Source organism: Lissotriton vulgaris, chromosome 9 (assembly GCF_964263255.1).
Source record: "Lissotriton vulgaris chromosome 9, aLisVul1.2, whole genome shotgun sequence".
NCBI classification, from domain to species: Eukaryota; Metazoa; Chordata; class Amphibia; order Caudata; family Salamandridae; genus Lissotriton; species Lissotriton vulgaris.
Genome location: NC_141697.1, coordinates 14,888,776 through 14,905,003, shown reverse-complemented (window position 1 = coordinate 14,905,003; position 16,228 = coordinate 14,888,776). Strand labels below are relative to the sequence as shown.

The 16,228-nt window shown below is 50.3% G+C and overlaps 1 protein-coding gene across 1 annotated transcript in view; it reads left to right on the top strand.

Annotated features, from left to right (window-relative positions):
* Positions 1-571: 571 nt before the first annotated feature.
* MIPOL1 (mirror-image polydactyly 1) overlaps positions 572-16,228 on the top strand; it is a 561,381-nt gene continuing 545,724 nt past the window's right edge. The window contains exons 1-2 of the mRNA XM_086937912.1: positions 572-601; positions 931-1,036. Coding sequence (XP_086794038.1) covers positions 572-601; positions 931-1,036 — 136 coding nt within the window. The remainder of the gene's footprint in view (positions 602-930; positions 1,037-16,228) is intronic.

Genomic DNA, 16,228 nt, shown 5'->3' with positions numbered 1-16,228 from the left:
GTCCTGGGTGCGGCGCTCCTGTCCTGGGTGCTGCGCTCCGGTCTCATCGGAGGATGCTGCTCCACAGATATGTTTGTACAGCGGGGGATGCTGCAGTCTTTGGTGGCCCGCTGGGGGATTGCTGGGCCTGAGTGCAGTGCTCTTGGCCTGGGTGCGGTGCTCCTGTCCTGGGTGTGGCGCTCCTGTCCTGGGTGCGGGCGCTCCTGTCCTGGGTGCGGGCGCTCCTGTCCTGGGTGCGGGCGCTCCTGTCCTGGGTGCGGGCGCTCCTGTCCTGGGTGCGGGCGCTCCTGTCCTGGGTGCGGGTGCTCCTGTCCTGGGTGCGGGCGCTCCTGTCCTGGGTCCAGGCGCTCCTGTCCTGGGTGCAGGCGCTCCTGTCCTGGGTGCGGGCTCTCCTGTCCTGGGTGCGGGCGCTCCTGTCCTGGGTGCGGGCGCTCCTGTCCTGGGTGCGGGCGCTCCTGTCCTAGGTGCGGGCGCTCCTGTCCTGGGTGCGGGCGCTCCTGTCCTGGGTGTGGCCGCTCCTGTCCTGGGTGCGGTGCTCGGTGCGGCGCTCCTGTCCTGGGTACGGGCGCTCATGTCCTGGGTGCAGGCGCTCCTGTCCTGGGTGAGGCGCTCCTGCCCTGGGTGCAGCGCTCCTGTCCTGGGTGCAGTGCTCCTGTCTTGGGTGCAGTGCTGGATGCCGCAGTCTTTGGCGGCTCGCTGGTGGGCGTGCTGGGCCTGGGTGCCTTGCTCTAGGCCTGGGTGCGGCGCTCCTGTCCTGGGTGCGGCGCTCCTGTCCTGGGTGCGCTGCTCTGTCCTGGGTGCGGTGCTCCGGTCTCATCGTAGAACGCTGCTCCACAGACATGTTTGTACAGCGGAGGATGCTGCAGTCTTTGGTGGCCCGCTGGGGGTGTGTGCAGTGCCTTTCTCACCTGAGCGTCCTTCTCTCCACAGCTCCGTGAAGCCCTGTCCGAGCGGGACCTGGAGCTGCAGTCGCTGAAGGTGGAGCTGGAGCTGCAAGAGGCGGCCTCCGAGGCGGGCCTGGCGGAACGCACCGCAGGTAAGAGGGTCTCCAGCCCTTCGTGAGGTGGGCACGCTGGCACCGCACTGCTCCAAGCCAGGCCATAGCATAGACTAGGGAGGGTCCTATCCAGGGCACGAGTCGGGGGTACACGCTGGTGGACGGCGTCCCCCCACTATTTTCACAGGGTGAACCCCGTCCAGTCTGCCAAGAATTTGGGCCCCACTGAATAATGTGGTGAGCTCTTCCCTGTGTAACACATTGTTGCCTTCTTTCGATCCTCAACAAGGTGCAGGCGGACATGGGATGGGACTTTCTTATTTCTGACACCTGCTGGGCTCATAACAAAGGCCGGATCTCGGGTCATCAGGCCTCCTTTTTTTCAAGTCTCCTGGCTGGCAGCAGTCAGGAGCCTCACACCTGATGCAAATGAAGCGGAGGGGAAACCAAGTCTCACACCTTGTTAGCACTTCACACATACTTGAGAGGCAGCTTTTCACTTTGTTCGGACTCTGTTTAAGAGATTTGCATGCACTGTAAGAATGTCAGCTGTATTGGCCTCTCCCAATATTTACAGAATACTAAATATAATTTATATAGCGCTTACTACCCCTGAGGATGCGTTCAAATAATTTAAGTATTGCTATTTTTTCTTGTATAGCGCTACTCATCCAAAGCATAGTATCCGAGCGATTTACTTCACACATACATAGTATATTAAAGTCGTGGCTTGTGATGCCACTTCCTATGATGCCACATTGTCGTGTAGTTCCTATATATCCTATACAGGATCTGCGCGTCTGTATAACATAAACTGTGGGATTGGTGGCAGAGTAATTCCGCGCACCCCCCCCACCTGGTATGTTGGCCTTTTGTACTAACTAGCTCACACTGCCACTATAAGCTCCTCTTACCAGGGAGAGAATAGTTTCTGGCAGCCTCCGAACATGACGACCCTGATCCCTCAGAATCGTGGAAGCAATGTACTACCTTTCGCTCAGTCACTCGTGCTTACTTGGTTTGTCTCCGAGATAGACAGAATAAACATACTGGGCATTTGTCAATAAGAATGTATTGCACAGTTGTTATTCTAGTGTAGAATAGATGAGCTGCACCAACCATTAGATAGTAGCAGAGATATATAATTAGCAGTGCTACGAAAGTAAAAGGATGGTGCAGTTTTATCATGTTGCAGTAATCATGAATATATACAAGTACATAAAATACAAGCTAAAAAGTGTGTACTCCTAGATGTACCTAGCTTCGGTGTAGGTGTTGAGCCAAGAATCCCTCTAGGATCTAGTCAATCCCCTTACCTGAGAATGAGAGAATATGGGACCCCCTCCTGGTCTCGAGTTGGACACCCCACGAGGGATGTTAGACCTATGCTAGCTGGAGTGTCTACATGCAGGAACCTCAGCGTCACTGGTCAGCGGGTCAGCCGGGAAGTCAGTCTCCTCTGTCTGTCTAAGGAAGACATGATGTATATATATATATACCCACAGGTCTCCCCAGGGGTCCTACCTTGCTGTTTTACTGTGTCGGCCTAAAGGATGACATCGGGTTTGAACTTTAACATAGATATTAAACAGGAGATGTCAGTCCTGCTGTGCTTTCAAGAAGCCTCATGCATAATGTTGGAGTATCGAACCAGGGAAAAACCTGCGTTCTAAATGTAGTGTTGTATCTAGGTAAAAGGTCAGTCCCTAAGAACTGTAATGTATGTAATGTTGGGTAAGAATATAGGTGAAAGGTTGCAGTGTTACATGTGCCTATATAGGGTACCTATATGGACTATAACAACATGTATTGTCATGTGCCGTGATGTCATGTGCCGTGATGTCATGTGCCGTGATGTCATGTGCCGTGATGTCATGTGCCGTGATGTCATGTGCTGGGATGTCATATGCTGTGATGGCATGTGCTGTGATGTCATGTGCTGTGATGTCATGTGCTGTGATGTCATGCGCCGTCATGTACCGTGATGTCATGTGCCGTCATGTCATGCGCCGTCATGTCATGCGCCGTCATGTCATGTGCCGTCATGTCATGCGCCGTCATGTCATGCGCCGTCATGTCACTTGCATACTGTCTAACTAGGTTAGTCCCTCCACTTCTTTTTTTTAGGACTTGTGCCCTGGTCCTATCCCATGGGGAGGCGCTGCAGAGCTGGGACCTACTGCCATGGCATCACTGCATCATCATCTTCATCTGAGGAAGGCTGTTCTATTAGACCCTTAAACCCCCTCCACAGCGGTACTGATGATAATGAGAATAAAATACCGAAAGTCGAATAACCGGGCTACCCAAGTCCCACCCATACCTTCTCCGGGCGATCTTCCACCGGCATCAGGCTGTTCACCCGCTCTGGAGCAGGAATGACTCCACGTCTAAGTGTCCTGCGGGGCTTCGCACCTCAGTCTTGCTTCACTCATAGACCATCTTGCATCATATACAAAGCGATGCTCGAGGGCTCCTTCATCCCAGACCTCGCGCAGAAACTGGATGCGTTGAGTAGAAACCCAAGGCTGAGGAGCGAGTTCAAACGACTTCTCAAAGCGCCTGTTCATAGGATCGGTCCAGCGTTGAGCGGGTTTCGGTGGACGAGTCTGGCACCTGGACCCCCCCTCCCTCCAGCGTGTGGCCACCCTAGAGGTCCCGGATGTAGGAGAGTAGGATCTGCTTCCTATGGTTACCCCCACTTTGTGCTGATATTTCACTGTTTTTCAACGTTAGTCTGGCTGGGGCCCTGCTAATCGGGACCCCAGCCCAGCTGCTTCCTCTCTGAATTGATTGCATGTACTTTAGGTACACTCCAAATTGGTTACTGGGTCACCCTTGTGAGGCCCTGGTGTAGGGTACCTTAGGTACTAAGGGCATAGGTACTTCAGAGGCCTACCAGGGGGCTGAAGCATGTATTATGCCACCCCTGGGAAGCCTTCCAAAATGGCACCACAGGACTGATACTGCAGCCTGGGTAAGGTGGTGCATGCACCCCTTACTAAGATATAGGTTGCCTATATCTACCTTATATCATGACACATATAAACCTATCAGTCACCCCTATGGCAGGCTTTATGAATCCTGAAGCAAGGGTGCTGAATTTTGTGTGCGAGGGTGCCCATACATGTGCTGGGCCCCTCTGCAGCATTCGGAATCTATTCTCTGAGGCTGTTCTGTGATGCAGCCAGACCATATACTCTTAAGTGCATTATAACCTCACGGTAAATGCTAACTTTGGAATGGCTGCACGGAAACATGTCTTGTTTGGTGTCAAACACCTTGGAATCACACCTCCCCGCCAGTACTGGCGGGAGAGGTATGATTTCACCCTCCTAGAGGGAGAAATGTGACTACACCAGTACACCTGGTACCAGCCTAACAGAACCCTGTCATCACAAAATGGATGCTGCAGCCACAGACATGAGTCTGGCCTCTTGCTGCTGGATGAAACTCCGGCAGGAGAGGCCTGGACAATAGGTTTCCTGTCACATGGAGGTGTGACCACCTCCCAGACAGGTTTTAGTGTATTGGGGCTGGGTGGGTGCACTCCAGGAGTGCTTTGATGTCTGCACTGGAGGCACATTTGGTGATCCTGTGCATAGTCCAGCTCAAACTGGTTGCGGGGGCTACCAGTCCCTGCTCTGGCGCAAAACTGGACAAAGGATATTGTGTAGCCACCCCTCTATCCTGACCCTCTCATAGGTTGGTTCCCAGAGTTTGTCCCACCCCTTCCTTCGGTATAAATTACGAACTCCTGACTACAAGATTTTACATTTACCTGGACGCAACTCTGATAAATAATCCTGAAACTTGGACGATGTACAGGGCGCTGGATAACTGAAGAATCTTTCTTGGGGAAAAGGAGTTACTCCCCTGCCTGGCAGGCACCCAAGACACATCTGACCGGTTTGTATCTCTGAAGCTCCCGCCGAACCCTTAAGAATTTGCAACACAGGAGGTGGGTTCCCAGAGGCCGCTCTGAGTCCCCAGCAAAGTTGAGACCTGTAGCACTTGTGGGGACCGTGGAACCGGAACCCCTGGACACCATGCACATACTTTCCAGCACGATCACTTCCACTTTGAACTTTGTTTTCATTTTCAGCACACCAAGGACGCATTCAGTTTCCTTTTTAGGTCGAGCCTAGACGAAAGCAAAGCGAAGCTTTGCTCTCTATGGCTCGACAACTTATGTCGTCGCTTTCAGGGGAATGTGGACAGCAGACTGTGACGAGCGAGCGTCTCCTGCCAGAGATTCTACCTCGTGAGCGCGCACGTCGCCGTGCCTCATTTTCCCATTCTCAAACAAATCCACACTCACGCATGCGCACATACACACACTGCATACACACACACGCACCCCCCCTTAAACAGACACACGCTGCATACACACACGCACCCCCCTTAAACAGACACGCACGCACGCACAAACACACTCCAACATACACACGCGCGTACACCCCCACCCTCAACCTCACTCGCCGGGCTTCTCTCTCCTTACGCGTGGGAAGGCACTGTGCAAGAAGGTGCGCTGTCTCATATCACCGCCGCCTCCCACAGCGTAATTGTATGGAAATTTAAACTTGCAATCCCGTAAACACCGCCGCAGCCCGGGAACTTCAGTAGTCTTACAAATCCCAAGCGCAGCTCCTCTGACGTCAGACGAGGAGCCGCGCTGGGATTGGTGCCGGTGGGGCCGTTGCCTGGCAACGGAAGTGACGTCGACGCCGGGCGGGACTTCGACGCCGGGCGGGAGGGACGGAGCCTGATGCGGCCATGGAGCCGGGCCTCCCGCTGCTGCTGCGGCCTGCTGCTGTTAGCTGCCGGTGATGATGCGGTGACTGGCCATTTGACCGGACTTTACCGGGCCTCCCGCTGCTGCTGCTGGGGAGCTGCGGCCTGCTGCTGTTCGCTGCCGGTGATGATGCGGTGAGTGGTAAACGCGGGGACATTCAGGTTTGTGATCCAGCTAAAAATATACTGCAGACGCAGCGTCAATGCTTTTTCTAGTTTTTAAGTATTAGGAATTTCACAGCCGTTTGCTCAGACTCCTGCCGCCCCCTGTGTTCGTGGGACTTAAGATGTAGCACGATTATTTATATATTGTTTTCCCTGTAAGCTTAGTCGCTTCTATGCGTTAGTTTTTTTAGTCCATGTGAACAGTTTATTTATAGCACTTGAAGGTGATATAAACTGTCTACGCCTCTGGGTCCCCGCACTGCCTATCTGTGTGCCGCAGGTCCTCATCCTGTTTACGTTTTAACACTCCAGAGTCTCTAAAAGTGGGTCACGTTCTTCACCTGGTGTATATGCTTAGAACTCCTCACGCATCTGTAAACATGCCTCGTGCTCGCTTCTCTTTTTCAGTATACCTGAGGCACCTCACCCTATCCGTCAGTGCCTCAAGCGCCTCACCCGTTCTGTACATACCTCAAGCTTCTAACCCACCGGTCTATATGCCTCGGGCTCCTCACCCTGTGTATATATTCCGAATCCTTCTGAATCCTCTATTTGTATAACCTGACTGTGCTCGAGCTCCTCACCTCTCGGCATAACCCTCAAGCGCTTCCTCACCCTGTGTACATGCCTCCAGTTCCAGCTCGCCCTGTGTATCTTTTCCTCAAACTGATCCTTATTGTATAAACTAGCCGTAGCTGCCTGAAGCTCCTCACCCTGTATATATGCCTCAAGCTCCTACCTTGTACCACCACCACCACTAACACCACCACCTCTACCACTAACACCACCACCACCACCAGTACCACACCCACCACCACCAGTACTTCCACTAACATCACCACCACTACCACTAACACCACCACCACCACCTGTACCACACCCACCACCCCCAGTACTTCCACTAATATCACCACCAGTACCAGTACCACCAATACCACTTGTACCCATATCACCACCACCATTACCAGTACTACCAGTACCACCACCAATACCACCACCAGTACCACCACCACCACCATTACTGCCACCACCAGTACTGCCACCACCAGTACCACCACCACCAGCAGTACCACCACCACCAGTACCACCATCACCACTACTACCACCACCAGTACAACCACCACCACCAGTACTTCTACTAATACCACCACATTACCACAAGTACCAGTACCACCAATACCACTGTACCACTATCACCACTAACAGTACCAGTACTACCAGTGCCACCACCAATACCACCACCAGTACTACCATCACCACCAGTAACGCCACCAGTACAACTACAAGTACTACCACCACCAGTACTCCCACCACCAGTACTACCACCACCAGTACTCCCACCACCAGTAGCAGCAGCACCAGTACTACCACCAATACTACCACCACCAGTGCTACCACCACCAGTACTACCACAACCAGTACCAACCCAACCAGTACTACCACCACCAGTACCACCAATACTACCAGTACCACCACCACCAATACTACCACTACCAGTACCATCCACCACCAATACTACCACCATGAGTACTACCATCACCACCAGTACTGCCACTACCAGTACCACCACCACCAGTACTAACACTACCAGTGTCACCACCACCAAAACTACCAGTACCACCACCACCAATACTACCACTACTAGTACTACCACCACCACCATCAGTACTACCACCACCAGTACAACCACTACCACTACCAGTACCACTACCACCAGTACCAGTACTACCACCACCAGTACCACCATCACTACCAGTACCAGTACTACCAGCATCAGTACTACCAGTACCACCACCAGTACCACCACCAGTGCCACCAACACTACCACCACCAATACCACCATCAGTACTACCACCACCTCCAGTACCACCAGTAACAACATCACCAGTACCACCACTAAAACCACTAGAACCACCACCACCACCACCAGTACTACCACCACCAGTACCACCACCACCAATAATACCACTAGCAGTACTCCCACCACCACCAGTACTATCACCACCAGTACCACCACCACCAGTACTACCACTACCAGTACCACCACCACAAATACTCCCACTACCAGTCCTACCACCACCACCAGTACTACCACCAACATTACTACCACCACCAGTACCACCACCACCAGTACTACCACCACCACCAATACTACCGCTTCTAGTACCACCAATACTACCACTACCAGTACCACCAACACCAGTACTACCACTATCAGTACCTCCACCACCAATACTACCAGTACCAACACCACCAATACTACCACTAACAGTACTACCACCACCACAACTACTACCACCACCACCAGTACTACCACTACCAGTACCACCACCACCAAAACTACCACTACCAGTACCACCACCACCACTACCACCAGTTCCAGTAGCACCACTAGTACCACCAGTACCAGGACCACCACCAGTACCACCAATACCAGTACTACCAGTACCAAAACCAGTACCACCACCAGTACTACCAGTACCAGTACTACCAGTGCCACCAACACTACCACCACCAATACCACCATCAGTACTACCACCACCACCAGTAACACCACCACCAGTACCACCACTAAAACCACCAGTACGACTACAAGTACAACCACAACACCAGTACTACCACCACCAGTGCCACCAACACCAATACTACCACTACCAAAACCACCAACACTACCATCACCATTGGTACCACTACCACTACCAATACCACCACTACCAGTACCACCACCACCAATACTACCACTACCAGTACTACCACCAGTACTACCACCATCAGTACCACCACCAATACTACTGCTACCAGTACCACCACCACCAATAATACCACTTCCAGTACCACCACCACCAGTACAACTACTACCAGTACCACCACCACCAATACTACTACTGCCAGTACTACCACCACCACCAGTACCACCACCACCAATACTAACACTACCAGTACGACCACCACCAATACTACCACCATGAGAACTACCATCACCACCAGTACTACCACTACCAGCACCACCACCACCAGTACTACCACTACCAGTACCACTACCACCAATAGTACCAGTACCACCACCACCACTAGTACTACCAGTACCACAAGTACCACCACCTCTAGATCATATGTAACTCCCAATTCACACTTTCTGTCTGTGTAATTTACAACACTTACACATCGTATTCACTGCACTATTTATCACTACTCTGAAGATGTCGCAGGTTGGTCTCTTCCTCTGATATTTACAATCTAACAAGTGGTCTAGAAGGTCCTTTATTGCAATGCAATAAGTCTTGCATTTGCCAAAGTTTAGGTATTATTATTGTAAATTACAATGCCTTTTGTTTATGTTTTAGAACACAAAACATAAATAAAAGGCATTGTCATTTACAATGGCAATGGCTCAAACTTGCGTAAATGCGAGACCTATTGCATTGCAAATGCTTGTTTTATTTCAGCAAGCTATGCACGCTTTTGGTCAGGGGAGATGTCATTGACAGTGGTAACGAAAATGTAATGTCTTTATTTACGCCCATCCTGGCTATGAGTAGGTCTCTAAGTGAGGGAAAGGGTGAGGTCCTCAACCCATTCGCATGAAAGAATCTACACTTTTAGGGAATCCATGACTGGCGCGTTGCCAGTCATGCACAATCAGAGAACAGAGCTGCACTGTTCATAGCTGCTCATTGCTGCCAGTTTTATAAAATAACTATGAGAAGAAATATGGTCCTTCTGAGCTGCCCCCAATACATATTCTATGGTGCTCAGGTGAACGATGGGTCCGAAAGTGCAAGCTTCCCACAGTACATCACAGCTACCACGCCCCCTCCCTGCTGCGACCAATCAGCACCCTGTGGATCAACGGTGCACGTTGTTCTTTTTCTAATTAAAGCACTTTGTGGCACAAGTTTAGAATATAACGAGGTCTTGATACCGCCTGGCAGCCACCTGGCAGCGCTTTGGGGTAAAATCGAGAAATGTTTCATTTCTTTATCTAATTCTGTCCTCGTGAGCGTCTGCAGACCGCAGACATCAAACGGTGGAGGCCGAAGTAAAACATGTCAGTCGCTGGTATTGACCTCTTGACCTCGAGTTCTACCCCGTAGTCTGGTCGGTTCGAAGCTACATTTATCGGTTAAGACGCAAAGTAAAGTTTACGATGTCTTATGTGTTTGGATCTGTTCACGGCGGGGGCTCTCCTCAGGTGTTTGATATTAAACTATGACTGTTAGTCGTGACGGTGTGCAGATGTTTTTTAGTAATCACAATGGCACGTAGCTACGGGTTTGGGGGCGTTACATTTCCTTAAAAATGTATTTTGTAGTAAATAGTTGGGTAGAGGTGCTGTCAGTGGCTATGGACAGATGTCAGCAGGGTTTCCACTGGGATTTTTACGACGCGCGCGCACACTCGCTTTCTCTCTTTTGAAGGCCTTGTAAATTTATTTATTTATTTATTTATTTTGAAAGTTTTATATAGCGCGAACAAGATCTTTGCAGATATCACAGCGCTTTACAAAGCAGGGAATACCACCAAGGGAGTGAAATTCAGGTCATTAGGGAGTAAAGTAAAACAGGTACATCAATAAATGTTGTGTTTTGAGTGCCCTACAATCGTCCCTCGTCTCTTTCCACTGTGCCTTGTTGTGTTTGCCTCCTGTCCTGCTTCTCATGTAATGTGTTTTCACAAATGCCCAGCTTGATTGTTGGGAAATTTAAATCGTTACCCCCTCCCCCCCCACACACAAATTTACCGACCAAACTACATTCCTGTGTTCATTTGGATGGTGTGGTTGTAATGTTTCCATTTGACTCTTTCTAAATCCTTCCCACCTCCTTCCTCTCTTATCATTAGTAGGTTGAGCCCAGCCGCACCTGCAGCAGACACCATTGACTGCCATCAGACAGTGCAGGGTTCATCCAAGACCATCCAATCCCTCGAAGCCCATGGATGGTCATTCTCTCATGGCTGACACTCGCTCAGGCCTTTTCTGACTCATGGTACTGGGCAAGCTGCGTATAAATCATTCATTCCAACTAAGGACTGACACCATTTCGGTTACAAACCCCCTTTGCGTCCAAAATGGAATTACCGGGGGCGGGACTAGTTCTACTCAACAGTTGTTTCCTCCTGCAGTTCTTGGCTGGTAATCCGTGCTCAGTCGAGCAAGTCGCACCAATGCTAGTTTCAACACTTAACAATGAGTGAATTCCTGTGCAGTCTGCACTTAAGTCCCACTTCTGAGCTTTCACATTCTGAATCTAGTGCACACTGCACACTGCACATCAGCACACCCTGCCCTAAATGTTGCAGATTGTTCCTGTGGAAGTGCAGGGTCAGCTCTTACAGCAGGTCACTGGATGGTCAAATCTCTTCTTGTTAGTCTTTGTCGGTCAGAATTTAGTGAGCTTGAACATGTAGGAGGGCTTTTATTGCACATATTGCAGTGGAATAAGAATCCATATTGTTACATGAGAAATAAGAGAAATATTGTATGGTTCTTTGTTAATACAGATTTTTATAGTTCTACTGACCGTCCTCAAACCGCTATGTAAAGCTTTAAGTGTCTACGCCAATGGGATTGGAGTCCTGGCTGGAGGGCCACATTTTGTGACCCGGTTTTCATAATTTTGTGGTAAAAATGCTAATTATGCAGTACTCTGGTGTTAGTATTTTCATCTGTTTTCGTTTTCGTGTGAAATGTGTTCATTTTGCAAATTTCGGGACAATTCTATGGCAAATCCAGTCTGTCTATGTGTGGTAAACTTTGCAGCCAGGCGGTCAGAGGATCCTTCACCGCGTCCATGGTTTAACAACAATTTATTCATGGAAAATAAACCTCAACATTGGGATTGTAATCAGTGCACATGTGTAGTTGCAGTTGGAAGAAGGCAGTTTTTTTCAAGTGGCTGCTTCTCCAACCCTAACGCATCATATACAAATATATAACTGGTAGCTTCTGTAATCTGAGACCCTGTGTCCCTTCTGGCGGCCTTTGCAGACCCCCTGCCTCGGCTGAGGTTTGTTGTCACCAGAACCTCTGTTGAAACTTATCCCGGAGTCACCTGTTCGCATGCTTTGTCTCTCTCATGTATAGATACAAACGGACGTGCAGAGTGTAAGATGCTGTTTATTCCCATTGAGGAGTGTTGGGGGAAGGTCCCAATTCACGAAAGGCGGAGCCTTTGAAGGGTCGTGATGCCCCTCGTCCTCCCTGGAGTAACACAGATGTGAATGTGTTTATTAACCCTGCTGCTCCGGGTACCTCGCTACTGGGCTGCCACGTCATAAATATAAAGAGGCATTCATATATTTTTAGGGCACTAGTTGAACATCAAAATGTTTAGGGTGAACCCTACATCACAGTCCACATGAAGGCAATCCTCTTAACCACCGCTTACCGGCATTATTAAGAACAGATTAAACGACCAACGAAGCTACACGATTAATTGATTGATAATTAAATGTTGAGCTGTCGCAACCGAGGCAACAATCCGAGATTTTGAGACAGAACCAGAAGAATCCCGAGCTGGGATGTGATCACCAGCCCTGGGGTCAAAGGGCCTCCACCTCAGTCACACGTGTGTAGACCTGTATCCACGCGCGAGCCATGGAGGGCGATCGCTTCCATGTCGGAGCCCTCTCCCATCATCAATAAGCCTCTGTCAGTTTGAGAGTCCCATTCAGCACAGCCTCCTCTGGATCCCATCAGGAGGGAAGCCCGCATTGGACGGGGGGTCTCTGGCAGACTCCTTGGAAGATCAGCAGCCTTGGGGCGACTTCTTGGCCGCCCCCGTTTGAACCTGGCGTGAACGCAGCCAGGGAACCATCGCCTGCGGGAAGGAATGAGGCTGTTTTTGGGAATAAACCCCCAGAGGATAATTGATTGCAATTAACTCTGATCCCAAAACTCCTTCCAGTCTAATAAACTGCTTCTACATTCCGAAAGTGGGGGCGACTGTATTCCCTCGTCTTTCGCTATGGAGGGGTATAATTGTGCCTGTTCTTTGGATAAGTGAGTGGTGACTTTTCTCACCTGACCTCCACATCTTGCCTCATCGAACAGGTTCACACTCAGGGAAAGAAAGTCCCAGGCTCCGCGACACAGGGCTGTCACTTAAGCCCAAATTAGACTTGCCATTAGGTGGGCTTCATAATCATTAATTTCCGAAATTTCAATGGAATGAGAAGGAGCGTGTTGGAGCATCTGAGATTCCTGGACTAGCCGGCCCTTTTGAGTTTTGCGGCCAGGTATTCTGGTTTGCCTGTGTGAAGGGCTTTGTGCATAAGACATGCTTTCCGGATGTTGGCTCATTGTTCAATAGGGAGCCATTTCAGCTCCTTGAGGGCAGTAGAAATGCGATCGATTTTCTTTGGTTCCTGTGACCATTCTAGCCGCGGCATTGAGGGTGGTGTTCAAGGGGCCTAGGTGAAATTTGGCTGATCCGGTCAGGGCTGCGATTCCATAGTCCATTCTAGAGAGCACCAGTGCTTGAGTGGCCTGTTGAAGGTCTTTCGGAAGAAGGAAGGGTTTTATTTTGTAAAGAAGTTTCAGATTGAGAAACGCGCTTTTGGCGGAACTAGAAATGTGTTTTTTCATGTCTAGTTTGGGGTCTAGGGTGATACCTACGGTCTTTACTGAGTCCTATTGGCGTGAGGGTGCCATTGAGGGCATTGACGGCTCTGAGCCATTCTTCCATTTTGGGTTTTTTGTCTCTGTTGTAGATGAGTAGAACTTCAGTTTTCTCTTGATTAAGCTTCAGGTGGTTCTGTGAGAGCCATTGTTGAACCTCTTTGAGCGTGACATTTGGTTTGTGCATGTCGTCCATGGAGGTGGTTTCCAGATATAGCTGCGTGTCATCCGCGTAGAGGTGGAATGGGATGTTGCAATTCCATAGTAGTGTGGTGAGGGGTTCCATGTAGATATTGAAGAGTTGGGGAGAGAGTACTGACCCTTGTGGGACTCCTCTGATGACGGGTAGTGGGTCGGATTCAAAGTTTTTAATTTTTATTCTTTGCAAGCGGTTGTGTAGAAAGGGGGAGAACCAGTTTAGGACTGTCATTTCCATGCCTGCTCTTTCTTGAAGGACTTTAAGGAGCAGTGTGTGATCAACTGTATCGAAACCAGCCGATAAGACTAGGAGAATGAGAAGGCAGCATTGGTCTGAGTCAAGTGATTTGTGTATATCGTCTATGACGTTTAAGATTGCAGTTTCAGTGTGTATCCCTTTCTGAATCCCGATTGGTGAGGGTCAAGGAGCTTGATGAACCGCCTGGCGCTCTTGAAACTTAAAAAACCCAAAAACACCCCCTCTAGATCTTGGCTCACCTCTGACCTCAATGATGAAAGACGTCATCTCAGATCCCTAGAAAGAATCTGGAGGAGCAATCCCTCCGACCATCACCGCAATCAACTCAAGGTAGCACGCAGAAACTACCACAAACACATCAAGAACATATAGGCTTCCTTCTTCTGCTCCGCTCTAGACAATGCAAAAAACCGACCCAAAGACCTCTTCAACATCATCAGCAGCCAAACATCCAAACTAAATACATCTGAGTAAGTGGCCTCCAAAGATCAATGCGACAACTTTGCCAGCTTTTTCAACGAAAAAATCGCCAAGGTCGATCTCTCTCAGCACAAATCGCTCCTTTCATTGGGAGACCAAGATGCCAGCATTGATGGTTAGCACCCCAGGGAACCCACCCACTCACTGGTCCGTCTTCTCGCCCATTCAGGAAGCAGAGATAGTCAATCTGATCGCCAACGCCAAACCGTCATCCCACTCCCTAGATCAGCTTCCTACTGACCTGGCCAAAGACCTGAAACACATCCTAGCCCCAATTTGGTGCAAGATCATCAACAGCTCGCTGAGCTCGGGAAGTACGGAGGATATGAACAACTTTAGACCCGTGTCGAACCTACCGCTCTTATCCAAAATACTGGAAAGATGTGTTCTACCACAGTTAACCCAACACTTGGATGAGCCCCTAGTATATGGTACCTTAGGTACCAAGGGCATAGGTACCCCAGATGCCTACCAGGGGCTGCAGCATGTATTATGCCACCCCTGGGAAGCCTTCCAAAATGATACCCCAGGACTGCTACTGCAGCCTGGGTAAGGTGGTGCATGCACCCCTTACTAAGATATGTTACCTATATCTACCTTAAATCACTAAATATAGAGACCTATCAGTCACCCCTATGACAGGCCAGATGAATCCTGAAGGCAGGGTGCTGGGTTTTGTGTGAGAGGGTGCCCAGCCTGAGCAGGAACCCTCTATAGCCTTCGGAAACTATTCTCTGGGTATGTTTTGTGATACAGCCCGACCAGATACTCTTAAGTGCATTATAAAGTTGCAGTAAATGCGAACTTTAAAACGGCTGCGTGGGAACATATTGTGTTTGGAATCCTACCCTGCCCCCCCCCCCTACCTTTCTCCTCCCCTCCCCAGTCCTGGCGGCGGGGGTAGAATTCCACCCTTCTAGAGGGAGAGACATGTCCTCACCGGTACACCCGGTACCAGTTCAAAGGAGCCCTGGCATCACAAAATGGACGCTGCAGCCACAGGCACGAGTCTGCCCTCCTGCTGCTGGACCAAACTCCGGCAGGGGAGGCCTGGACAATAGGTTTCCTGTCACAGGGAGGTGTAACCACCTCCCAGACAGGCTTTAGCGGATTGGGGCTGGGTGCTTTGAAGTCTGCACTGGGGGCACATTTGGTGTCCCTGTGTATAGCCCAGTTCAAGCCGGTTGCAGGGACACTGTAAATGTAAATGTAAATGTATTGGCATTTATATAGCGCACTACTTACCCGTAGGGTCCCAAGGCGCTTCGACCGCTGCGAAACCCTTCCTGGCTTCTCTGAGAGATGGTCCCTTAATGGGTATCTCCAGGGTGAGACCAGGCATCCCCGGCAGTCTGGTGGGGCCGTTAGTGAAGATGAGGCAAGCTAATGCCCAGAGTTGCCGAGTGTGATCGCTGATCAGAGTGGGCACCGAGGCGAGAGAATTATCGAGTCCGCTGACCCTGGTCCAGAAACCTGCCGCGCCGGGAATCGAACCCTGGTCCCGGGCCGTCCTCTGCTCTCGGGTCTGCCGCCTCTAACCAGTGAGCCACACTACTTCACACTGGACAAAGGAAATGGGTTTAGCCACCCCTCTTTCCAAACCCTCCCATAGGTGGGTCCCCAGAGTTAGTCCAACCCCTTCCTTGGGTATAAGAAAGGAACCCCTGACTACAGGACTTTAGATTACACCTGGAGGAAACTCTGCTACAGATAT